Source organism: Acipenser ruthenus, chromosome 25 (genome assembly GCF_902713425.1).
Source record: "Acipenser ruthenus chromosome 25, fAciRut3.2 maternal haplotype, whole genome shotgun sequence".
Taxonomy (NCBI): domain Eukaryota; kingdom Metazoa; phylum Chordata; class Actinopteri; order Acipenseriformes; family Acipenseridae; genus Acipenser; species Acipenser ruthenus.
In genome coordinates this window covers 23,300,932-23,326,629 of record NC_081213.1, presented here as the reverse complement: position 1 = coordinate 23,326,629, position 25,698 = coordinate 23,300,932, and the positions used below count along the sequence as shown (strand labels likewise).

Below are 25,698 nucleotides of genomic sequence, written 5' to 3'. Positions count from 1 at the left end.
ACCAATGGTAGGAGTTGATGATCCCCCCCTCCTGCAGCTCTGACGTTTGGGGCGTGGCTTGTGCTGTAGGACATTTTCGGCTCAACTCAGCAGAAGTCACTCTTTCCTTATCAAAAGCATACAAATCGCAGGGCAGAAGAGACGTTTAACGGGGTTCAAATCTAAAAGAAAAACATGGCTGCTTATGACTTTAATTTCCTGCTGGCGACTGACTCCTACAAGGTAAATTAGAATTCATTTTCATTGCAATGTGATTCTTATGTGCCGACCACGGCATTCGTTTCGCTGTACAGCAAACCAAAAAAGCGGAATTATTACAGGATTGTTTGTGTACTTTCCCTAGCAGCAGAATATTGAATATTTGTCTGTTTATGTGAAAATGTAGGCCAGTCAGTCATTAATTTGCACATTCCTAGCTTCAGTAGTTTTTGCTGTGTGGTACTAATAAGCGGTACGACTACGTTCAAGGGGGAGGGACCATAACAAAGGTTACCAGTGGCAGCAGTACATTGTACTAGATAATAAAGGTTAAGATAATGGCACGGCTTGTGTTACAAAACAAGGGATGTTTTCAGCAGTTGCAGATTGAGGCTCCAAATTACCACTAGACTAATGAAACCTATGGAAAGGTGTCCTTTGCGTTATTCTGTAGTGGGAGTGCTATGTAAAGAAAACGAAACTTTTGACCCAGATTAGCACTGCGTCATTGAGTTTCGTTTTCGTGGTGGTACACAAGAAGTGCATTATGTATTACTGTGTCCTGAGCGGGGATAATGCTGATAATAACCAATTATGAAGAAAATGCATCCATAGAAAACATCGGTAAGGATGCAATTCAAACGTCAATCGTCCAAGTAGACAGACGTTTCGGGTTGTGTCTACTGGAAATACCCTGTAAATATCATGGGGTGGATAACTGAGACCAGAAATAAATGCAACTGTCTTACTTCTAGTCACTGATTTCATTTCCACAGTAAATTAAATACACATGACTCATGAAGTGAAACGGTCAAAAAACATACACTGTAAAGGGTGTGATTTCATTAAGTCGTATACTTTAGATAATGTAGCTTATGCTTTTCAGTAATGCATGTGTTCCTGTCTTAAAAGTATATATTCAAGTTCTTGAGGTCATGGTGATCTAAAGGCTTGTTCAGTCCTCTGATTGGTTGGTTGTGTCTTCAGAAATGTTTGATACAAGACATTTCACTCAGTGTTTTGTACTGTCAGATGTTTAAAGTGTGCAACAATAAGGTGACATCATTTGGAGAATTTACATACATTCTATTCTGTCTAAGATCATGCAGTGTTAATGTACTGTACACTATATTTTAGTACTAAGGTACAGTATATTAACTCCCAAGGCCTCTTGATAACTTATTGTGGTTGGTGACATATTGGACAAACATGCTTTCATTTCCATCTTCCTTCCAAACTTTTAATTCACATATTAATTCATATACTTGTATCACTGCGTGATGTATTTGTCACATAGTGTAAGGGGAATGTACAGTACACAGAAGAGACACTTACTGTATGTAAGATATATGTTATAGACCTACAACTAAAGTATAAGAAATTGCCAGGATGTAAAGAGTTAAATAAATCTCTTTATTTATTTTAAGACTTAAAGTTACAGAAATGGGAGATTCAGTGAGACTGACTGCCTAACCCTGCGTGCAATTGATGAAGTGCTGTTTAAATTCTGTTGTACTTAGGTTTATAGTGCTTTAAAAATGCTACCAGTTCAAGATATCTCTGACATCTCTTAGTATTTTTCTTTGTGCATTTTTTCTATAGATTAGTTAGAAAGCAGGATTTACAGTAAATAAAATAGAGAAAGAAACAAACAAGTTTTCAGTGTAGTGTAATTTGCATTGTATATAGTCTATGTAATCAAATCGAGAAACAGAAAATATAGCCTCTACATGTGATTCATTAGCTTATGTGGTTCAAATAGAGTGTGTGTGTATAAATGTACCTAAAATAACTGATAAGCTGCATCATTCAACAAATAGTACAGTTTGTGAAAGGAAAAAAATAATATTTAAATGTAATCAGAAAACATGTCTGTCCGATTTCTGTATTCAATAAAATCTTTAGCTCAACAAAAATGCTTCTGGAAAAAGGATTAGTATAATCACACAAAGGTATGATCAAGTAATCCTCTTGATCCATGTGCAGGAATGGGTCGGTTATTTCAGTGCTGAGTACTGTGCGATCTCAATACCAGATACAGTAACGATTGGTCAGTTAGATAACAGTTGATCCTCATGGAATGTTGTTGCAAGTGATGTAACCAAATTTATAAAATGGGTATTTTAATTACTAGCCTGATTGGTCAAAACAGGTCACATGGGGGTGTTCATAGTAAAGCATATCACCATGGGTCGGCACTTCTTTTCAAAAAGGGGCAAATCACTGGTAGATATCCATACGCCACCAGAATAAAAAAAAATAAAACAGCAGCCATTTTATCGCTATACAAATAACTAACCAGATTTATGTAAATGTTGACCTTTTGGGAAACCGAAGTGTACGTGAGATTTTGAGTAGAGACAAAAAGCTAAAGTAAGTCTTCAAATCAATTCGAAACTCTCCATTCTGATCGCTCTGCCCCAACTACAGCGTTGCCCTATCCCATTCTGAAATACATAGTTTTTAAAAAAATGTTTTCAACTTTCAGCTTTTTAAAAAAAAGAATTTGGGTGGCTCTTAAAAGAGCCTTTTGTGGTTAAATGGATATTTTGCATCTCCTGCTGTGCCTACTGCCACTAGACCCACCCCTTGCTCAGCTGTGTGATCTGATGAGCAGTTATAAATGCATCTCAACAATTCCTGTCCTAACTTTCTCTCCACATCAGCCTGTCCAGGTACGATAATAACTATTTAAATCTTCAAAAACTTGGATGGAATAAAAAGATTGGATGGAATAAATTAAATTGAAATGTACAGTAACTGTAACCAAATGAAGTTGGCTGTATTGCTCCAAGAATTTCAGCATTTTCGTACTGAAGTTTTTGACTTAAGTAACTATTCTTTTTTTATTTTTAGCTGTAAAATTACATTAAAACATATTGTCAAAACTATGAGGATGAATGAGACAGAAATCTAGTAGCTGTTATCAAAGGAATCTGAAATTTATATATTCATACCACACCTAAATAGATTTTTTTTTTGATTCAGTGTGCTGGTGAGAGCCTTGCAATGACCAGCTGTTACATAGAGCTTGTGTGTGTGTGTGTGTGTGTGTGTGTGCAGGGGTGGGGGTTGGGCCTGAGATGTAGTCCAATAGCCAGTTGTGTTGCTGTTTTTCACAGTTGCTGCCGCTTGTAATCATATAGTCACAGTGTTACCAATGATGTCGTAATGTCATGGAAATGTAGGCAGCATTGATCCCATTGATCAGTCAAGACTGCAACGATAAAGCAAAGGATCACTGAATTAACAAAACTAATTTAGGCTGATTGATAAAAGCTGTAAATCATATTATTATTTTTTTCATTCTTCTTCTTCTTGATGCACCAATCATTTCCAAACATTACCCAGTATACTGAAGATAATCACAATACTATCATGATTATCCTCAGTATAATCTGCATTCTGTGCTGTAAAGTGATTCATTATGTTGGTGCTAGTGGCCATTTTATATATGATTCACTATGACAATCGGTGTCTTGGTATAGTACATATCTTTACATTGACTCATCAAGTTGAATAGTGGGGTGGAGGTGGTTACAAAATGAAAACCTTTTAACAGGTAGATCTAGTTCAGCCAGTACAGTGGTTGCATTTTTGTTTTTGAAGAAATGACTGATTCAGTGGTTGAGGGAAACAGAGACTGTACAAATACAATACTTGGACAAAGGAGGCGGGAGAGAGGCTATAGAGAATACAGAGAGCAGTGTCATGTAGGTTAGAAGGGGTGGGGATGAGAGACTTTAGAGGGAGTAACTGGTGCCTGAATTTGTTTCCAACAGTTTGCAGTATTTCATTCCCATCTCCAGTACGCATTACAGTCAACCTTACTGCAATTCCTTAAGCCAAAGGGCTACAGCAGGAGGTTCAGCAGCCACAACCATTAACACGTTCTACAGATAACACAAACTGCCATACCACTAGAACTCATCATCTCAAACTGTGTAAACTACCTAAGGGAGATCCAGATCTTCAGCACAAAATATAAATGTACAGTGGACCTGTTATTTTAGAAGGGGATGTCACTGTACAGTGCAGTGTATATTATAATTACCTTTTTTAAGTAATGACAGATCCAAAGGCTTACAATAATAATGAAACAAGAGTCAGCAGCGAGTATATATTAATAATGACATGGTATGTAGCTTATTTTAAATCCCACTAATTGTGCATTGTGGGTGTGCTGCGAGATAATTATAGTACAGTTATCAAATGGCTGCCGTAGGAACCTAGGATAGTAGGTGTCCTTCAATTACCAGCCCAGTTCTTAATTCCGTATTTGGAAAACAGTGGGTGTGTGGTCATGTTAAACTGACAAATCATGGGCAACATTCCAGGTTAGAGGCCAAGAAAATGTGAAGTTATATTTAATATACAATAACGTTTATGAGTCACATCAGGGTAGTCTCTGATTCTTACAGACCACAGAATACAGCAGTCTTTATTTATTCAGTATTATTATTTTGTTAATACTAAGGTACATTGTAATCAAAGTACAACATGCTACAATGGTTTTGTTTTCAGAAGATCAGGCTGACTCAAGAAAGCAGAATCTTGTCTGTACCGTTTTCACTTTTAATGGCACAATATTCACCAAAGTGTGCTGTTAATTTTTGGTCCTTTTAATATCAGTTTGACCCTATACATATTTTTCATGAAGACTGGGAAAATTGTGATATGTTAAAGTGTCTATCGTGCAGAAACCACTTCAGGCTAAAGTTCAGGCAATTCACCACATACAGTAACATGTAAAGTGCACCAAGAATAATGATTACAAAATGAATAGACCTTTAAAGGAGTACTCCCCAAGGTTTCTAAATCTATATCTTTTCCAGTACTTTATTGTTAGGGTTACCACTGGTCCCTTTTTTTCCTGCTATCCTTTTTAACCTTGGGGAGTGAAACTGACCTGCAACATCGTAAAGTAATTTTGTACTAGGAGGCAGAAACACATTTGACTTCTAAAGCAGCCTGTGAAATATCAGAGTATTCCAAATGACATTTTTAAAACCTTGGAACAGTAATCATTCCTTTAAAGATTTGCTGCATTGATTGCCTGTTGACAAAGTGAAATACCATTTCATCTTATCATTTCTAGGAAAGTGAAAGTACAACATGCTTTTTCCTTTCTGTTTACAATACTGGGGAGGACATTTTGTATTTCTTGGCATCTAACAGAGATTTTAAATTATTGACATAGGGGGACTGAACATTTTGGCTGCCCGAGTATGGTGTCTGCTTAAGTACATTTTTCAAGGTGCAGGTACTCTCTTTTAAAAAAGAATGTCTTCTGGGGTTTACAGGTTGTCAAGGATGATGTGACTGCTTAGCTCAGGTGACTCACAATACAGTTTTTTTTTTACTTTGGAATGAGGTGTTTTCCAACCAGAAAAGATCTTTCCACGCACATGAACTGATGCAACACCCCCACATTGTTTTGTAACCATGTGATAATGACATCCATCGATTTGTGAAATGCACCCAGTTACATGCAGCTTACTACACCATACAGAGTGGGCGTGAAAGTAATGCAAGAGTGGGTGGTTTCAGGTAAACCGGGAGTGTAGATAATCTTTTAAGAGGCAGCAGAGATAATGTAGTATCTTTGCTTACCTATTGAAACAGAACTTGCTGAATAAGCAAATGATAGGACAGGTTGCTAGGGTGCTGATGTTGTCAAAAATAAGTTATTGCTGGCAGGGAAAGGGCATAGATTTGTAAGGAAAAATATTTAGCTACCCTTTACATTTACAATTATATTTGATACCAATTTAAATATGTTATAACTAAGGCTGGGGCAATGCCTAAAATTTCACTATCGATATATATCGTTCTCCAAAAAAGACGATGCATTGATTAATCAATGCCATGAAAGGGTGAAAAAAACAACGCAGTAATACATGTGGAGCTGTGGATTACTGTGCAATATTGCTGGTAACACTTTAAAAACTATTATGCATATTAAATTGATTACATCGTTTATGCATATAGTAATTAAAACAAAATCAAAGCAAAATCCAAAAAAAAAATGACTTACTTTAATTTATTTTCTTGCCGTCTTACTTAATAATTGCCAAACATCGGAAGGCATTGTAGTTCGGTCGAAACAGTATTTGTGATTCTAAAACAACGCTCTTAACTTGCTCTGTTACTTTGAAGACTCCTGCACAGATGCAATCCCATCAGTAAACACTCACAGGAGGGAGAAGGTGAGCTCAATCGCATGCAGATTCAGTGAGTCAGACCTGAGGGGAGCAGAGAAGCTCCACGCTTAATACAAAAAATAATTGCTGATTCCAAATTTAATAAAAAAATAAAAGCTTTCCTTTGCTTAAACCCTTTACACAAAAACGATGCACAGGCTTGACTATCGATAGTTGTCAAACGATACAATGCATCACCTCAGCCTTAGTTATAACTATCTAATGCAAGAAATATTTACAGTACTAATACTATGCCCCCTTTTTGCGTTAAAAGTCTATCAAGTCCATCCCTGATATATGTCCAGTTCACGTCTATGTTGAGCCATTTGGCTGTTCCACTTCACACCCACATCCCTCCTGTTGTTTCATTTGACCTGCTGTTTTTGGCGTGCGGGACAGGATTCTGTCTGTGCCAGCTTCCCCATCTGACACCTAGTTATCTGTGAGTTCTGTGACCTTGAGATTACATTAAAACTAACCACCTTTTCCCGTAGCAAGGAAGCTGCAGCACTTTACCATTAACAGGATGTCTTTTTTTTTTTTTAAATACTGTAGATTCTAGAATGTTGTGGGTTAGATGGTGCATAACACAGCACTGAGGTGAACTGGAACAGGCTTGGTATCTGACCAATAAGATGGATCCTTCTACAGTAGTTGGTAATGGAGTGGTCCTTGAAGTCAAGAACTGTAATGGTAGATGGTGAAGTGATGAATTGTGTATTGATGAATGTTGATTCTTCTTTACAAGATATGTATTGTGATACATGAGTAAAGGCACTACTGCGAACGATCCTTTGTTCAGGAAAGGTTAGTTTCGGGGAAAGGTTGAGAGCAGCAGGTCGTGCTCTCCTCCTCTGCACCGTGTCAGCACAGGTTGGGTGTGATTTTGGTTTGTGTTTGTTTAAATCTTTTGTTTGTTTTAGTTCCCTGTTTTGTTAATAAAAGTATGCTTCAGCACTTAAACTGCAGTTGTCCACCTCTGGGTCTATTTTCTGACATTTACCAGCCTTGGCCACAAAGCTACCCATTCCCAGACTCGTATTGCAGATTACAAAGTAGCCCATCAAGTAAGTCCTGTATATCATGATTTGTACTGTAGAGTGACTTGTATATCAGGATGTACTTAGGGTAATCTACCACTGTACAAAATATACAAACAACGTTGCATTCTCCTCTGAAACAATGATGTACAAGTCACATTAAAATTAAACTAAAACATCGGTTTGATGTGATAGTCTACTATTCTGATAATGAACTTCTCAGTGTTCCAGGAGGTGTTTGGTTCTGACCATCGTGCTGTTTGTTTCATTTCAGATCACACATTACAAGCAGTACCCTCCAGACATCAATAAAGTGTATTCTTACTTTGAATGCCGTAGAAGGAAAGGAGACCGGTTCAAAGAGGTTGTGTTTTTTGGCCTGCAGTATCTTCTGAAGAAGTATATTTCAGGTATAGTTACAGCACCAGAGACATTAGCACAGGGTTTGAACATGGCAGCATTTAAAAAAATAAAATAAAATAAAAAATAACATTGTAAGCCTCTGTCTGAATTAATTTAGCTCCCTGGCTATAAAAAACAGTGCAGGTGTGTTCTGTACATTTTAGAGTCTCTACCATCCTGCTCATAGATTAGTCTCAAGACAACTACACTTGTATGTGGCTGTTCAGAGCCATCCTTTTTCATTTAGCTTGCACATAATGATCCACAGTTCAGTGGATGCCCAGGATTGTTGCCTCTTCTCTGTTAATATTGATTGATTTGTCTCTCCTGTAGGCCAGGTTGTAACAGAAGAAAAGATTCAGCAGGCGAAACTGATTTATCAATTGCATTTTAAACAATCCGTTTTTGACGAAGAAGGCTGGAGGCGAATCCTAGAGGTAAAAACTTTACTTGTGAATGTGTAAAAATGGTGATGTAAGAAATATTACAACATAGTAGAAAATGATACTTTTTAGCTATAGTTTTAGGTACTGTAAGTAGTATCTGGCCATTCGCTCTTTATTAGCTGCAGTACGTATTAATATATCGGGTGAGAAACATTTGAAAATGCTCTCCACTTGTGTTGTGTTTTTTTCCCCAGAACATTATGGGACTAAATTGTCTTTCTTCTGTTTTTGTGTGTAAGAAACATGATGGTCGCCTTCCAATCCGTATCAAAGCCATTCCTGAAGGAAAGGTCATTCCCCGTGGGAACGTCCTCTTCACAGTGGAGAACACAGACCCCGAGTTCTACTGGCTTACCAACTATATTGAGGTTTGTCAATTCTCTCTGTTTCTCACTCTGACATGGCACGAGTGAGCGTGAAGCAGTGTGGCGGTGGTTGAGTGGTCTCTTTTATTGATCTTTTTATTTTAAATGTAATAATGTTGAAACTGTTCAGTCATATCTTAAACACTCAATCATAAAATCTGAGAAACTGAATAAAGATCACTAGAGGTGTGCAGAAAATTGATATTATTTCCTCCTTTTTAAAAAATATTAATTATAAACATTCTAAATATACATATTATTTTATATATACATATATATTATATATATATACTACCGGTCAAAAGTTTTAGAACACCTCCATTTTTCCAGTTTTTATTGAAATGTACGCAGTTTAATGTCTCAATGTACTCTGAAATTAAAGCATAGAACAAATAAACAATTGGAGATCAAAAAGAAATCATGGAATCGTTTTGTTTAACAAAATTTAATCTAAATTTTTGACTCATCAAAGTAGCCACCTTTTGCAGATATAACAGCCGAACACACTCGTGGCATTCTTTCTACAATGGAAATCAAATATTGTTCGGAATGTTCTTCCCAACACTGTTGCAGAAGTTCCCACAAATGTGTTGCACTTGTAGGTTGCTTTGCTTTCACCCTTCTGTCCAGTTCATCCCAAACCAGCTCGATGGGGTTTAAGTCTGGAGACTGTGCTGGCCATTCCATGATTTGAAGCCTACCGTCTTGTTCTTTTCTTCTAAGGTAGTTCTGACATAGCCTGGAGGTATGTTTTGGGTCATTATCTTGCTGTAGGATGAACCCCTGACCAACTAGGCGTATACCAGAGGGTATTGCATGGCTCTGCAAAATGCTGTGGTAGCAGTTTTGGTTCAGGGTGCCACTCACTCTGTGCAAATCGCCGACTCTGGATCCAGCAAAAGAGCCCCAGACCATCACGCTTCCTCCTCCATGTTTGACAGTTGGTGTCGCACACAGAGGAACCATCCTTTCGTCTACTCGACGGCGTACAAAAACCCTGCGTGATGAACCGAAGATTTCAAATTTTGATTCATCGGTCCATAAGACCTTCTTCCAGTCTTCAGTAGTCCACTGGCGGTGCTTCATGGCCCAGGCAAGCCTCTTTTTCTTATTTTGCCATCTTAGCAATGGCTTTCTTACTGCCACTCGACCTGTCAAACCTGCAGCTCGAAGTCTTCTCTCCACAGTTGAAACTGAGACTTGCTTACTTCGACCAGTGTTAAGCTGTGCTTGAAGCTGTTGTCCTGTGAGCCGCCTATCACGCAAGCTGTTGACTCTCAGAAACTTGTTTTCTGATTCTGTTGTGGCTTTGGGTCTGCCAGACCTCTTCCTGTCAGAGTTTCCTCCAGTTTCCAAGTGCCTTTTGATGGTGTAGGAAACTGTACTCACTGACACCTTGGCTTTCTTTGCAATTTCTCTAAAGGAAAGACCTACACTTTTAAGGGTTATAATGGTCTGTCTGTCTTCCTTTGTCAATTGCCTTTTTCTCGCCATTATGAGAGCAGTATACTACTTCCTGCAGTACAATACTGTCCAAATAATGCTTAAGAGGGTGTAGTAACACAGTCTGTTCCAACACTGCTTTTATACAGACAGAGGGTTTGTAAGTAATCAACAAAAGTTGGGACACCTGTAGGAATTGTTAGCATCAACTTTCAAGGCTTAATTTACTTCCACTGCTGCAGAACAGCTGTAAGTTGTTAACCCATTACTTGTTCCCTGAAAAAGGCCTTTTTGTATAAGTCTGAAATGTACAGTATTTTTCAGTTTTGGTATTATATTTGACCATATACACTTATATGTATATGGTCATACCAGGTTCAGTATGCTTTTTTGTGCCATGCAACCTGGAGTTTTCTTTTGTTTCTTTACAGACTATGCTAGTCCAGATGTGGTATCCCATCACTGTGGCAACCATTTCTTGGGAGTTTAAAAAGGTCTTGGCAAAGTATTTGAAGGCGACTTCAGGAAGCCTGGATGGGCTGGAGTATAAACTGCATGATTTCGGCTACAGGGGTGTTTCTTCTCAAGAGGTAAGGGTGCGCTTCATCATGGCTGCAAAGATGGTACCAAAATCCACACTTAATACCTCAAAATCCATTCAAGTGTCAACAGCTGCAGCTCTGCCAGTGTTCATTATTCATAAGACACTGTTCAAGTGAAATATATTTTAACAAAAAAACAACTTTTGAGGAAACATAGGTACTATATGGTACACCATTAACCTTCAAGGTATAATACAGTAGTGAAGATCCTTTTGAAAAAATAAAAAAAGAAATGTTTGAATCAACTGTGCTTGCAGTATTGAATTAATTCTAGTTTTGAATCAGCTGCACTGTCTTTTCAGTTCAACCTAAACCAACAACAATTTCTTAAAAGATACATTATTAATCTGAATTGTATTTGATTAAATATTGATTACATTCTGAAGTCAGATGGGGTAAAGCTGTTATCAATCATGTATTTGTTGTTCATACTGGCAGCTTAGCAGGGACACATTCACTTTCGTTTCTAAGCTTCGTGTTGGTTTTGGTCTTAGCTAGTTATCTATTCTGTTATATCTTCCCCCCTACCTGTCCCCTGCAGATAGGCAGATTGACCATTGCCTTGCCAAGCGCTGTACAGTTATAAGTCTGGTGTGGGAATAGGAATCAACAGATGTAATTATTAATTTATTTTCTTGGGGGAAACCTACCTTTCCACAAATGCAAGGCAGTTAGCAGGCAGCAGCATTCTTATCTCTGTGAATTGCTTATATTCATTGTCTCAACTAGAAGGCTAAATTGGAAATCTGTCCTGTTTTGGTATTTATTAGTGTGTGCCCTGCTTTGCCGCTGTATATCAGAGACCATAAACTGCAGAGGCATCACTGTAGAAGAACACTCTGGATTACTTTCCTGTAGAATGATGTGTGTGTGTGTAGCAAGCTTTGTTTTTTATCAGCATTTTAGGTATTTGGCATTGAGTGAATCTTCGTGGAGATGAGGGATAAGCTTTTAGTTGGAAAATCTTATTTTCTGTTTTGTTATTGAGAAAAAGGAGGATGGGGGAGACATACAATAAAGAACAAAATAGTTGTTACCTTTTCATGTTCATATGCTGTTTGCAGTCTCCAATAAAATCATAATGTAACATACACAATGTGCTACCTGTCAAACGTGTGTTATTTAATATGGAGCGCAGCGCACTTCTTGTGTTCCTCTTTATCGTCATCCAAAAACAGGTATGTGCTGAAGACTCTGAACAGAGCAATTCTTATGTGAGTTTAAGAGATGGTTTAGCCAGGCACACCCCTAGTAAATGTTAGAATTTTCAGTATTCTGTTTGAAGAAGTAATCAGCTATAATCACAGCAATTACAGTAATAACAATGAGACTAATGGGGCTAATTTATTCTATTTCAGCAATAGCATGGCAATATAAAACTGTCACCCCAGGGAATACATTGATTCAGAAAATGTTAATTTGTATATTAGTATAGTATTTCAGTACTGATCATAGCTGTATAAATCATTGGAAAAAAAAGAGTGGGATATGGGTGGAATCAATAGAAAGTAATATTTACATTTGAATTTCTGCCACAATGCCTCAGAAACATGCCTGCCACTGGGTATACAATATTTTTAACCATACACAAGATGACTACACTAATAAATCTGTGTTATACGAACATACATTATTAATTGCCTGTGGTTCCAGGCACCTAATATAATATTGGCTAGACCAATATGTTACTCTTCTCTTGCTAAATAACTACAGCAGATTACTTTTGTTTGGATTTCAGTTGACAATTTTACAAACCCAGACACCTTCAGTTCAGTCCTCACATCCGTCTGCTCAAGACAGAAGCAGTTCTAGGAAAAGACAAATGAGGTTGTCATGAATAAGGCAGCTGGTGCATATCCTTGATCGCTGCAGTTAGAAAATCAGCGTGATCTACATCCAGTATTAAAATGTCTACCAAATGCCCTAAAAAATGGGCTTTTAAAAAAAGTGGAGTGACTGAAAGCTGATGTTCTTAGTAGTAGTTCTTATCATCAGTTGACTGCCTCAGTGCTCTTTCAGATCATCAAGTTGTTGAAGTACTGTAGTTCTCATTTACTATATTCAGTCTATTTAGTGAAAAATGCCATTCAATATTTATGCATGATCTACTAGGTGTGGTATACTGTTAATGGGCATTTGAGTTCAAGATGGTGCATTCATTTTAATATTCGCTTTCATTTCTGTTTTAAACTGTACGTATACAATTTTCTACTAAAGCATACTGTGTATGTGTTTGTATGTTTGTCATGTCTGTAACTGAGCATCCCCTGTGAGGGGCTGGTAAATAAGAAGTTTATACAATATGCAGTAGAGGATGCTATGGGGATGCTGTAAAATAAAGGCACACACACAGGCGCCACGCCCCCTGCCACTGCTGCTATGCTGTCTCTGCCTGCGTTCTGAGCAGTATAATGGCTTTTATTACTTTTTGAAAACGAACACATTTTTTAATTATGAGCGAATATCTGAACATGAAAATGTTCTGCCCAGCACTAGTAAATATACAGTAGTGATTGCCTCTCCCCGTTTGTCTTTTGATTTTTATTTGTGCTTCCCGCATTCTTAAGAAGGAAAGATTTATAAATAAAACATTGATTTACAAGTGGAGAGATCTTAAATAGACCCTCTGTCACTGCGCCTGATTTTCACTTTAGAGCCACTCCACACCAGTGTGAGAGGTTATGCTGTGTTGAATTGTTTTGTAGAGTAGCCATGAACCACAGTAATTGGTTGCAGTGTGTGTGTGTGTGTGTGTGTGTGTGTGTGTGTGTGTGTGACATGCAATGTCCTTCACTTGATCAGTGAGTTGTGATGTATCAGCAGCGAGCTGTAGCACAGGTGACCTTTCATTCAATGACATGGTCTATGACTCAGATGCCATTGTGTTAAAACTGTGCATTGCCCATTGGAACTCAAGCAAGGAAAGGATAGTACTAGGCATCTTGATACAGGTTGGGTTTTTTTTTGCTATGTCTGTTAAAGGAATACGGTGACACCTCAAGAAAAATCAGTTTTTTCAGCAGCTGTCCTCATGTGTCACATGGTGAAATACTGTCTGTTTTGATTATTTAGGCTAACTACTGTACTGTAAATGTATCTGTATCTACAGTAAATATCTATATATTTCTCATGCATACTTAACAGCAGTGCAAAGAATGGAATGCAGTCCCTTCGGGAGCAGGAAGTCATCCTGCAATCAACAAAAACTAATCTGTTAGAGCAGCCAAGTCACTTAGAAATGGCATGCTAGAAAATTGAAGTATGTTTGCAGCCTTGCTAATCGCGTAATGCCAGGTTGTTTGTTACTATAGTTATAGTGCTCTGACTGTGCTGGCAATTTATTTTAATTTTCTATACATTTAAAATGTAATGAACTTGTCTGCATCTTTTTGTGCATACTTTAGGGAGGGGGGGTGGGTGCACTCTGTATTAAACACAGCAAGTATAATTTCAGTGAATATTATGTAAGATTCTGATGAATGTTTGTAATCCATTTGCGCTTTTAAAGAGGTGGTGCACCCTGTAGTTTTAAATCTACTTTCTATTTATTTATGTTAAATGTGATTCTAGAACCCTACATCAAAAGAAACGTATCTTAGATCTCAATGAGCCGTACAGTACAGAATGTAGCTTGGTTTGACAGCCCTGTTCTAGAATGTCATTGAGGATCTGCTGTAGAAAGGAGCATGGAGCAGTAAGAGAACTATTTAAATGTGAGGTGGATTGATCTGCATTTTTCTGTGTGAAGGAACATCACTGTACTGTACTCGTCTTGTGCCTAGCTATTCGGAAGCGTGAGGGTAGGATTTATTTTTAGCATGTCATTGACACTATCATTTAAGCTTTAACCTTTTGGTTTGAAAGTTCATGGGCTTTAACACTGAATGAGAAATTACTGCAATTGCTTTACTATTACGATGATTCTAGTTTAATTCTAGTGAAATAGTTTTACGGTATGTAGTTTTGAATGGACTATTTAATAAAGAAAGCACATAGCGCCTATATTAATGAGTCATGGGTTCTTTCTCATGGCTCTCTCTGCTTACTGCTAACTGCTAACTGGTGTTTGTACAACTTGAACATGCCCTTTTATCAGAATGCATAACACCCCCAGATTTAATTATACTACATTACCATAGGTGTTAGTCTTTTATTTGTTGAGTCATTTCACTAGCAGTGTATTTATGGTCAAAGCATGTGACTGCCTGCAAATTCTGTCCTTTGGGGAAGCAACTGGTTGATTTAATGACAGGAAAAAGGCATTGAAGCCGTCTTCTGTGAGTTTGTGGAGTAAGTCACGGCAATAATGAATATAAACCTAGAAATTCAAATTCGGAGATAAGTCGAACAGAAGCAAATACCCAACAGCTTGAGTGACTGTACAGTAAATATTCTCTGGTGTTTGCAAAATACTGTTTTTATTGATTTGTGTGATTTGTGTTAACTCTGCTTATCTTCTAGACCCCTGTTACATTAGATAGCCAGTCAGGTATTTGCTGAGTTTAATCAAAGCGTCTCGCCTATGCAACTTGTACTGGCTCAGGATGTAAGCGTCATGCCAACTGTTACCATAATAAAGATGGCATTGAATCTGACAGGAAGTCAGTGTGCTCTGATGTACCAGATGTTCCCAATGCCTTCTGCCCAGTAAAACCCCAGGAGGCAGCAGTGCTTTTTAATGCTACAGTACCTGGGTAGTAGATTCCAGAGCCAATTCCACCTTCTAGGCACTGGGTGGTTTTTTAAATGAAGAATTGATTTGTTTCTCTCTCTATATGGTTCAAATAAGCAATTATTAAAATGCTGACTCTGATGGAGTCCACTGCTTGTACTGTCCAGAATGGCAGTTAAACTAGCAAAATATATTTCAGAAAAAAAACATGCTTCAGACAAACAAAAATAATGAAAAACAAAGTACCATATCATCTGTAAATATATGTTAAAATATGAACTGCATTTTAAGGCAATTCAAATATTGGTCTCTTCTCAGATGTATTTGGTGCAATTCAGTTAGTGTGAACTGTACATGCTATATTTTTTATATATTAAGAATGAGATCAAATCTGTTAGGGCTTCAAATTAAGTGATAATAAAAATGCTTTTATGATGTCAAAAGCAGTCTTGATACATAACATTATTTTTCAATATATAACTCTTTTGTAGGGAAGCCTTCCCTGTGGGGATGAGTTTTTCTGAAATGTTTCTCATGTATAGTATAATTGACTCTTTCAGTCTGCTTGGCATAGTTGTTTAATGCAGTAGTTCTTGGAGGATTTAGCTTTTAGATGTGTGTTGTTGTTTTTTTTAATTTAGTAGTCGCCAATTAATTTTATCCCATTTTTCTCCCAATTTGAAATGTCTATATGTATTTAGTTTACCACCCCCGCGCTGACTCGGGAGCAGTGAAGACGAACACACTCTGTCCTCCGAAGCGTGTGGCGTCAGCCGACTGCTTCTTTTCACTCTGCAGGCCCGCCATGCAGCCAACCCAGAGCTACAGCGTCGGAGGACAACGCAGCTCTGGGCAGCTTACAGGCAAGCCCGCAGGCGCCCTGCCAGACTACAGGGGTCGCTGGTGCGCGGTGAGCCGAGGACACCCTGGCCGACCTACAAATGGCAGATTAGCTTCTGAAGTACAGTGCATTGAGTTGTACAAAATACCATGTTATTACTCTGACATTGGGATTTAAGACATCAACAGGAGATTACAGTATCTGTGTTTTTCTAATATTCTGGTGTGACAAAAACTATTTTGTTCTTCCCATTGTGGTAAAAAATATTAAGGTATACAAAGTGACTTTTATGGAATTTAGAAAATAAATTGCCCCTTTCGATTAGCAGACCCTGACAGACTGTACATTACTTGACAAAGCTGCTTTGTAAAATGAAGAAACTCATTTTAAATAGATGTTTGTGGCATCAGTTGACATATTCCCATACAAGTGTCTGAATGGGGAAGGACGACTACATTTGGCTGTATTTCTTATTGCTCACATTTTCAGGTTTAACCTAGATGACTGTTGATGTAAACCATATATACTGTTTGCTATAAACAATATACATACATGCAATGGTTCATTCCAAATTAAATTGAAATTCACAAATCAAAATGTTTTCTAATGCAGCTTTAAAAGAGTTAAAATGTTAACCTTAATTGGAAGAAATCACTATGACTACTAAAGGAGCAAAGTAATAAAAGCTTTTCATTGCATTAATCCACAATTCATCAGCTCAAGAACACACGCACGTGCACATGCACGCACGCACGCACGCACGCACGCACACACACACACACACACACACACACACACACACTCAAGAACATTGACCTTGTGTTGATCAGACCTCTGTACCATATTGCATCTTGCATTCTGTAAATCAAAAATCTATTATGCATTCATGTACATTTTATCATCTTCTCCTTAGATTGCCTAATGTGTAATTTGTGTTGAAATATTAACTGTATCTAACCAGAGGTGTTCTAATTTGTCCCCTTGCAATAACATGAAAGGGTACACATTATGCCTTGCATGCATTATGTTCCATACAGTAATTAACATTAGCGCAAATGGATGAAGTTTCAGCTGTTTTAATGGATCAGTAATTTAAAGTGCGTGGATGCATTCCTGGAACAGTCATCCTATACATTTGATAATTGTGCACTTGTTGTTTTCAAAGTCTGGTTAATGTTTGCCTTGCTTTCACCTTTCAAAAAGCTTAACATAGGTAGGCAGACGGCCAGCATGGAGTCATGCTTATGCATCTAAAAGAATGTGACCTTTTGAAACACGACTGAGTAGGAAAGGACCAGAGTTTATTTCTGAGTAATGTATCTTCTATATCAGAATGTGAAAAAAGGTGAATTACCTTATTGTTTTTATTATTGTTATTAATTTATTTTTACAGTGTTGTGTTGATGAAGTATGGGAGTGCCGATTTTAATCCATTTCAAACACGCTCTACATTTTGTGATAAATTGCACTTCCCATGTTGCTGCATGTTTTTTTTTAACTTTTTTTTGTTTGTTTGTTTGTTTTCCTCTTCACAGTCCGCCGCCCTGGGTGGAGCAGCCCATCTTGTCAATTTCTGCAGCACGGACACAGTGGCAGGTCTCCTCATGGCTCAGCAGTACTACAGCTGTTCCATGGCGGGTTTCTCAATCCCAGCTGCAGAACACAGGTAAGGAACCACTGGATTCATTCATTTAAAGTGTGTATGCAACCAAGCAGTGCCGTGTCTGTGCAAATCCTGTAAATCCGCCCTTTAGAAGACAATAACATCTGTGCAACCTCTAATTCAGATGCCTCCACATACAATATAAATGAGTCCCCCTCCAAAACAGTACTATTCAATGATGTTGGTGGAGCATACCGTTCTCCTCTGGCTCTCCATGCTCAAGGATGTCTATCATTGAAGGTGCCCAGTGATGGAGCTGCTAGTTTTGGAGCTCAAGAGAATAACTGGTGGTGTCTTCCATGTTGTGGGGTCAGTTGAGTAGCTAGCTAGTCTTCTTGGCCTAAATCTCATGCAATCTGTTTCTTAGTTTGGTCACTTTTAGCATCCAGAAGTGGATATTGAGCCCATGTGCAAGGGGACAGGCAATTCCTCAATGCCATATTGTGTAGATATTGGCCATTGTGTGATGTGGTTGGTCTTCCACGGCCTTGACCAGGATGTCTAGTGTACAAACCTGGGTTTTGATAAGGTGTCCACAATCTGGAAACAGAATGGCTCTCACTGAATTGAACAGCTTCACGTGTGTATCCCCAGATTCTAGCATTTGAACAGCTCTGACAGTTTGGACTTCAATCAAAAAATCTTTGTCTGCCACCATCTGGCATCATTAGAAGCCATGATTCCCAAGCCAACAACAACACAATGTTATCACCTGAGCAGCAACCTGACTAATGATCAAATCTGAAGTTTAAATGAGGGTTCCTGCTTTAAAGGGGAGACAGCTGGTACAAAATACATCACCAGCTGTCGCAATCTGTTGAACATGTAAAAGGTCTACCTGGCGAATGTCTTGACTTTGATTTTGATGTTTATTTTTGTCATATTTCATGTTTGCTCCTTTAATTTTTGTGGGTAATCTTAAATTTGAGAACAGCAGTGTGACTGGCTGCCGAGAAAAGACGAACAAAAACGTTACTGCCCGATCTCGAATCATCCATGACATACAGGCAGCCATTTTCAAAGACGTGTCATTAGCTTCCAGAGGAATTAGAAGCTTTTACAGTTTCAGAATTTCATTATTAGGCTCTGTTCTAACAAACACTACCAGCTTGGATTGCTGTATTTTACTGTACATGAACATGTTTCAAGGCGTTGTAAATTTGAAGGACTACGGTATTTATAGACTTGCTTTGAAGGAATCATGTGAAAGAATAACAATGACTAATAAAATATGTAGTTCTCTGAGGAATGCAACGTATGAAACACTTGCCAGAAATTCTTGCCAATCCTTCCATTGTATTTGGAAACAAAACTGATGTCTTTACAGAAGAGTGTTTAGCATCAGTGTTTCTATTGAGAAAATATACTGTTGGTTTCACAGACCCAGATTAGCACTATTCTTGGACTACCTAATGTTGTTTTAGGTAAGGTAGTGCTAATCAGTGTCTGTGAAACCACCCGGGAACAGTTCATCTCTGAAGCATTCATTCTCCATGTGTTCCTCTTGCAGCACCATCATCTCATGGGGCAGAAACCGGGAGAAGGAAGCCTTTGAATATTTGCTGGAACAATTCCCTTCCGGTCCCATCTCCATTGTCAGTGACAGTTATGACATTTTCAAGGCCTGCAAACACATCTGGGGGGACAAGCTTAAGGAGCGTGTCATGGAGCGGAAGGAAGGCTCAACGGTGGTTATTAGACCTGATTCGGGGGATCCACAAGAGACTGTTATTGAGGTAAGGACTGGGTAAAACGTTAGATCAGTGTACTACAGTTTTCAGCAGACATTGAAGGCATCCAGCTCTTTATGAGTCATTTTACAGCTGATATCAATCATTCCGTCCTTCAGGCAACAGAATGTATGATCGTGTCTCACTGTTTGCTGAAACAGTGGTTTCCAGTCCAAAGAAGTTGCCTCATGATTGATCACCCTGGCTTGCAGGTGTTGTTTTTCAGCAGTGGAAGGAATCAGCCTTCTTTAAGCATATTCTGCAGCAGGTTTCCTGGCTGTCTTGATACCCAGGAAAACATCACAGTGTATTACAGTATATAATTGCCTTAATTAGTTCTCTAGAACATAATGTTATGACACTGCAAGTTGATCTGTAAAACTTTTGGCTCCGGTGCTTTTGGAAAAAAAAAAAACACAGTTAAATCTATTAATGTTGTAAAACTGTAATAAGCATTTCAGATAGATAGCTTAAGGACTCAAATGCACATATAATTCTACTTGATATGCAGCAGTTTTTTGTATTCTTTTGGAAATGGTATGAATTTTGCACTATAGCAGAAGGCTTTGAATTATCACACAACATGCAGTGTGATGTTGTTTTATTTTTTGTGTGTGTAATTAAAAAAAAAAAAAAAAATGTAGCTTTTGTTTACAAGCAAACCTTGTTTCCCCACTCAGGTGTTAAGGATTCTGGAAGAGTCCTTTGGAAGTTCATTGAACTCCGTTGGCTACAAACTGCTTCCCTCTTGCATCCGAATCATACAAGGAGACGGAATAGATATTCACTCCATTGAAGAGGTATGCAGGTTCTCTTTATAAAGCTTTCATCTTTCATCCACACATGCTGCTTCTCTTTTAGTGCGATAACCACCAGAAAACCTAAGATCCAAAAGTAATGGGGGAGTTATCTGACCATTACACCGATGTCCAACAATCAGTTATGAAAAAAAGAAATAAACCTTAATGTTTGATCCATGCAGATTCTAAAGAAACTGAAAGATGAAGGCTGGAGTGCAGAAAATCTCGTCTTTGGATGTGGCAGCGCTCTGTTACAGAAGATCAACAGGGACACTCTGAACTGCGCCTTTAAATGCAGCTATGTTGAAACCAAAGGAAAAGGGGTAATCTTTCATGTTGAATACCAGTAGATTTGTTGGATAGGCAGCAGCCTTAACACTTTGGTGTAAGGTAGACATTACAAAAAGTTTGGTTTTTGATAATAAGTTGAAGGGAAGATTTAAGCCTAAAGCACTAGTAAAGTAAAATGTAACAACATATTTACAAGCCTCAAACGCAGCCTGATCTAGTAAAATAGCACCTACCATAAATATTTCTAATCTAGGGGAATATATATGCAAAACAAACAATCACAAATGTAACAACGTTGTAAACTGTCAGAAGTTAGACCACCAGGGGAAAGAAACAGAGAATACAGTCGTAGGATTGAACTGCTCTGTTAAAAAGGAAGTGACTGCCCTCCCATCCCAAAAATAATACATCAATGCATGTGTGTTTACAATGCTGTATTGTTTAATGTTTCTGCAAGCAAAATTAATGGAATGAACAGGTTATGAAACTGTCCTATATAGTGCCATTATGGCCCAACTGGTGCCAATATTGGGTTCTAAACTTTAGAGAATTTGGGGTAAAAAACACAACCGTATCGATCTTTTTTTTCCGGAAGGTTTCCTAACCTCCTTTTATTATAAATGTTTAACCCTTGATAGCAACCGGCTTTGAATCCAACATGAACACATTTTAAGTGAGCTTATTGCTGGCTTCCCAGTGCATTTTAGCAATAATTATAATTGCATGGCCATACATTGCCATTTCTAATCTAGGTGGCTTTTGTACCAGGGCTCATGGGCTATTCTGCTCTACTACTCATCTGAGTAGAAATGGTTTGCAGGTCTAATATGGAAGACTTGAGAATAGCACAGATCCAGGGCTTGATCTGTTGAACATTCCTGCTGCTACAGCATGAACCTATTGATTTTATGTATCTCTTTATTTCTTACCAGATGGATGTGTATAAGCAGCCAATCACGGACCCATCCAAAGGTTCAAAGAGAGGTCGACTGTCTTTAAGTAGAAACTCACTTGGGTTTATAGAAACCGTAGAGCGAGGGAATGGAAAGCCTGAGGAGGTAAAGTTATTAAATATTTACATGGCTGTTACGTTTTTAAACGAGCTATAGTGATCCGAGACCAGGGGCATCAGCGATCTTTTCCAACGGTGTGCACCTGGCAGAGACAAAATCCTTTTAGTGTATCTATAAGGTATTTCATGCCTTTCAATGAATAGGTTTGAATAAATGTTTAAACCTGCAGTCTGTAGATTCATTACAGTGCATATTAGTCACCGAACTGTTGCCAGGTTATTTCTTTTTATTTTTTTTCTGCAAAAAAGAAAAAATACAATTATGCATTTGGATTGTTTCAAAAACTGCATTTTGTTTCTCTTTCTTTCTTAGGACATGTTGGTCACAGTTTTTGAAAACGGGACCATTGTTCACGAATACTCACTGGAAGAAGTCCGAAAGAATGCCAGGTTATGGGAGGAGGACTTGGCACAGCTGCAGCATAATAAAGATGCTTTGAATGGGGATGCGCTGCATGATGAATGCATAATGAACGGAGTGCACTGAACCTGTGCAGTTGCACATTATAACATTATAGCTGACATATTTCTAGTAGGGACCAATGAAATACACTATTGTGTTTCGATGGGGCGGGGGGAGATCTGTATGCGTACTTGATTACTTTATAATTCATTGATTGATACGAAATCAAATCCCATTTATTCCTCAGAACATGTTGTTTACACTATCACATTCTAGATTTATATTTCAAAGTTTAGTTTTTATTGAAGTGTGCTTAACTGGTATACCGGTTCACCTCAGGCATTGATCTGACAGTTTGTGTGTGTGTGTGTGAGAGAGACCCACTTACATACTCCAGAAATATGGGCAATTGACATGATAACATTAGGATTCCTCTTTCTGGGGTTTTGTTGAGTTTCTTGGTTCTCTACATGCATTTGTATTAAGATGATCTAGATGGAATAACTTTTTTTGTATTCAGCACTGCAGGTTGGATAAGAACACACTTACCCCTTCGGTTATTCGGCCAGCCTCATTTGTGGAATAACTACATTCCACACAGTAGGTGACTACTCATATAAATAGCCCATAACAGTCCTATTGAGCAGTTATCACTTCCAGTTGTCCAGTTTTAAAGAACAGCTAAAACTATTAAAAACACCAAAGAGGCCTTGTTCCATTTAAGAAGTTATTGTATTAAATCAGAATTATAGCATTGCTGTATTGGTGATATGCAATTTAATGAAGCTATAGATTTTTATTTCAGGCATAAGTGAGCTTTTTAGCATAAAGTACTAACTAAATATTTGAAGGCAAATGCTGTAGTCAAATCAAATAACTAACTGAGCAAGCAGTCATAAGACCACACCCCCTGGCTGTGTTGCCTTTTAATTGACCCTCCTGAAGGGTAGAGCGTGTATAAATTACATTTGAAAAGTATGTATTTTAAGGTACAGTATAGGATTTCGACTTTGTAAATCTGTAGTAAAGAATGCTGCTCGCTGACTAAATGTAATATTTTGTACAGGAAAGCCATATTTTTGTTTTGGTTGAGACACATTGTGCTGCAGCCTCTTGTATTTTTAAATGAGATCATTAATGAAATGTATCTTTTTTTATGCTGCTGTTCTAGGTTTTAGTTTTGAAATTAATAGGTATTGCTCTTTCTTAAATACATTGGTTTGTGCAGGATTGATTGTATGTTTTTCAATATATCTGTGAATTATACACTGCTCAGGATCTTTTGGCCAATCAGAGCACACACTTCACCTTCTGTATTCTGCAACACATCACAGAGGAATTATATGCATGTCACCTGCTTAAAAAAAATCAGCAATCAACTTCCCAGCATTGAGGGATCCCAATATGTATTCGATTCTTGGGATATTAACATGCTTTGCCAGAGTACTTCCGTCTTCAGATTGCTCTTGTATACAGATCCACTAAAATATTTTACTTTTGAAAAACAGTCCACTAGATTTAAGTTTTACTTTAACCCAAGATGGATTTCCCCAAGCCCTGTACGGTGAGAGAAGGCCAACCTTCCGCACGCTTGAGTGTCCTATACCTGAATCCAGTCCTGTTTCTTACGTTTTAAATAAGGGCTCCGAGTAAAGAAGACAGAACTCAGGTGTTATTTGAAGGTGGACTGGCTTTGAAGCTTAGTTTTGAAGTTATTTTTCCTGAGCACAATATGCCGCATATTCATTGAAAGGGAATTTAGGATTGAAGAAGTGTTAAGCAGGGCTGGCAGTTGGCTTTTGAAAATCTCCTGCCGGGAGTCAGAAGAACTAAAGGATTTCTTGAGCGAGCAAATGATGGTGAATTCTTTGAAGAACTTTTGATGTACAGAGAAGTAAAGCATTGAAGGATAAGCATGTAGAGTTTGAGTGTGCATTAAATAGTCCATAAATGACATCTTGGTTTAATAATCGTTAGACAGCCCCTTGTTGTGTATTCTAGGGTCTCTTCAGGCTCTTGATGTATCTATTAGATTCTGTACTCCTGTATTCTGCCCTTGAAGTTTATAAAAGGGATATGGCTTTTTGATTCTGAGTGATTTACATGTGAGCAGTATTGGGTATAAGAATATAACATTCTGTTTGTTTTTTTCTTATTTAACTGTGTAATCAATAAAAAAAAAAATTACACCATTAATAGATCAGAGATTTTACAAAACACCTGGAATTTTGAGATACCTGGACTGAAAAACTATTTATTAAATAGCTGTTAGTATTTTATATTTACATTCTAATGTGCATATGCCTTTTATTCATTTCTTGGCCATTTTGGTCAAAGAAAGAAGTACAGGGCTAGCATAAAAGTCGCTTGGCTTTAGGTAAATCAGGTGGATTATCTAGCCATAGGGATGGATTTTCACCCTGGCACAGAACAAGACATGGTAAAAGCAGTAATGCAATAATTATGCTGTCGATGCCTACAGGTATACTGTATGTGCAGATCACATGGTTAATTAACAACAGAATAAGCAGCTATAAAGCTGTGTGTTTGAGGGTTTGTGTCTTTGATTCAGCCACGTTAAACCAGGAGTCCACGTTTACTGGTTATTGGAGTCGTGAACCCAGAAAATAGTTAATTAACTAAGTGATATGTTTATTTGTTTTTTGCATCATTGCGTTTCCAGTGGCTTGTTTTGTGCCACCTCCAAGATGCAGCTCTAAGCCACAGCAAGTGTGGATATACTCCAAGTGACAAGGATGTACCACCTGCTAGTAAACCGTTAGCTGATGGGCTATAGTGCATTATTTCAGTATTTACAGTATAACCATATAACCATATACAGCTAATAGATATGATGCAAATATATCGGTGATTCTTCCAGACTTTTCAGTGACTTGTGTCAAGTTCTTTAGCATTCAGGTAAGCTGGGTCTTTGTTAGCAGCTGTTATCATATTTAGCTGAGGACGATAATGAGGAAATCAAGTGATGCTCATTGGAAAGTGTCTGTAGAGCAGCTTCAAGCACAGTGTTTCAGGGTTCATTTTGTTTTCTTTTTTAATCGAATAGCCATAATATTGCTGAATAGAGTTCTTGTTTCAGTTTTGGCCAACGACATACTGCGTAGACAGCACTGCCATCCTTATACTGTAACAGACTTCTTTTTAAATGTCATTTTAATATTGTTCTAAAGTAGTAGTATTTGTGACATGTTTTTGTTTTCTTTTCTCAGTTTTGTCATTTTCAGCCTATTCTTTACAACTTTACAATGAACTACTAGTATGTTAAAACACCTATTAACACATTGTATATTCATGTTGTATATTGATGATTCTTGGAAATTAAATTGTCTACAATACTATTTTATATCTGTAAATAACTAGTGTTTTTAAATGCAGTGTATCTATCATGTAGCATGCCATTTTTAAAGGCAAGTAATATAATTTTATTTTTTGGTTTTACAGAATAAATATTTATTTTGTATTGGGGTGGTGAAAAGGGTGAAATAAAGCTTATGTAATTTTCAAAA

The 25,698-nt window shown here is 37.8% G+C and overlaps 1 protein-coding gene across 1 annotated transcript; it reads left to right on the top strand.

Moving 5' to 3' along the window:
- The first annotated feature begins 22 nt into the window (after positions 1 to 22).
- Positions 23 to 25,698, top strand: LOC117972040 (nicotinamide phosphoribosyltransferase-like). Its single transcript, XM_034920272.2, has 11 exons — positions 23 to 222; positions 7,716 to 7,851; positions 8,177 to 8,280; positions 8,529 to 8,657; positions 10,529 to 10,687; positions 17,748 to 17,878; positions 19,386 to 19,611; positions 20,286 to 20,405; positions 20,588 to 20,728; positions 21,629 to 21,754; positions 22,082 to 25,698. The coding sequence occupies exons 1-11, from the start codon at positions 175 to 177 to the stop codon at positions 22,253 to 22,255; spliced, it is 1,494 nt and encodes a 497-aa protein (XP_034776163.2). The 5' UTR covers positions 23 to 174; the 3' UTR covers positions 22,256 to 25,698.

What these genes read in the sequence shown, in the direction of transcription:
- LOC117972040 (XM_034920272.2), top strand. Translation starts at nt 175, where the DNA reads ATGGCTGCTTATGACTTTAATTTCCTGCTGGCGACTGACTCCTACAAG. An exon ending in GGCTTACCAACTATATTGAG is followed by an intron (nt 8,658 to 10,528) that starts GTTTGTCAATTC and finishes GTTTCTTTACAG; the next exon opens with ACTATGCTAGTCCAGATGTG. An exon ending in ATCCCAGCTGCAGAACACAG is followed by an intron (nt 17,879 to 19,385) that starts GTAAGGAACCAC and finishes TTCCTCTTGCAG; the next exon opens with CACCATCATCTCATGGGGCA.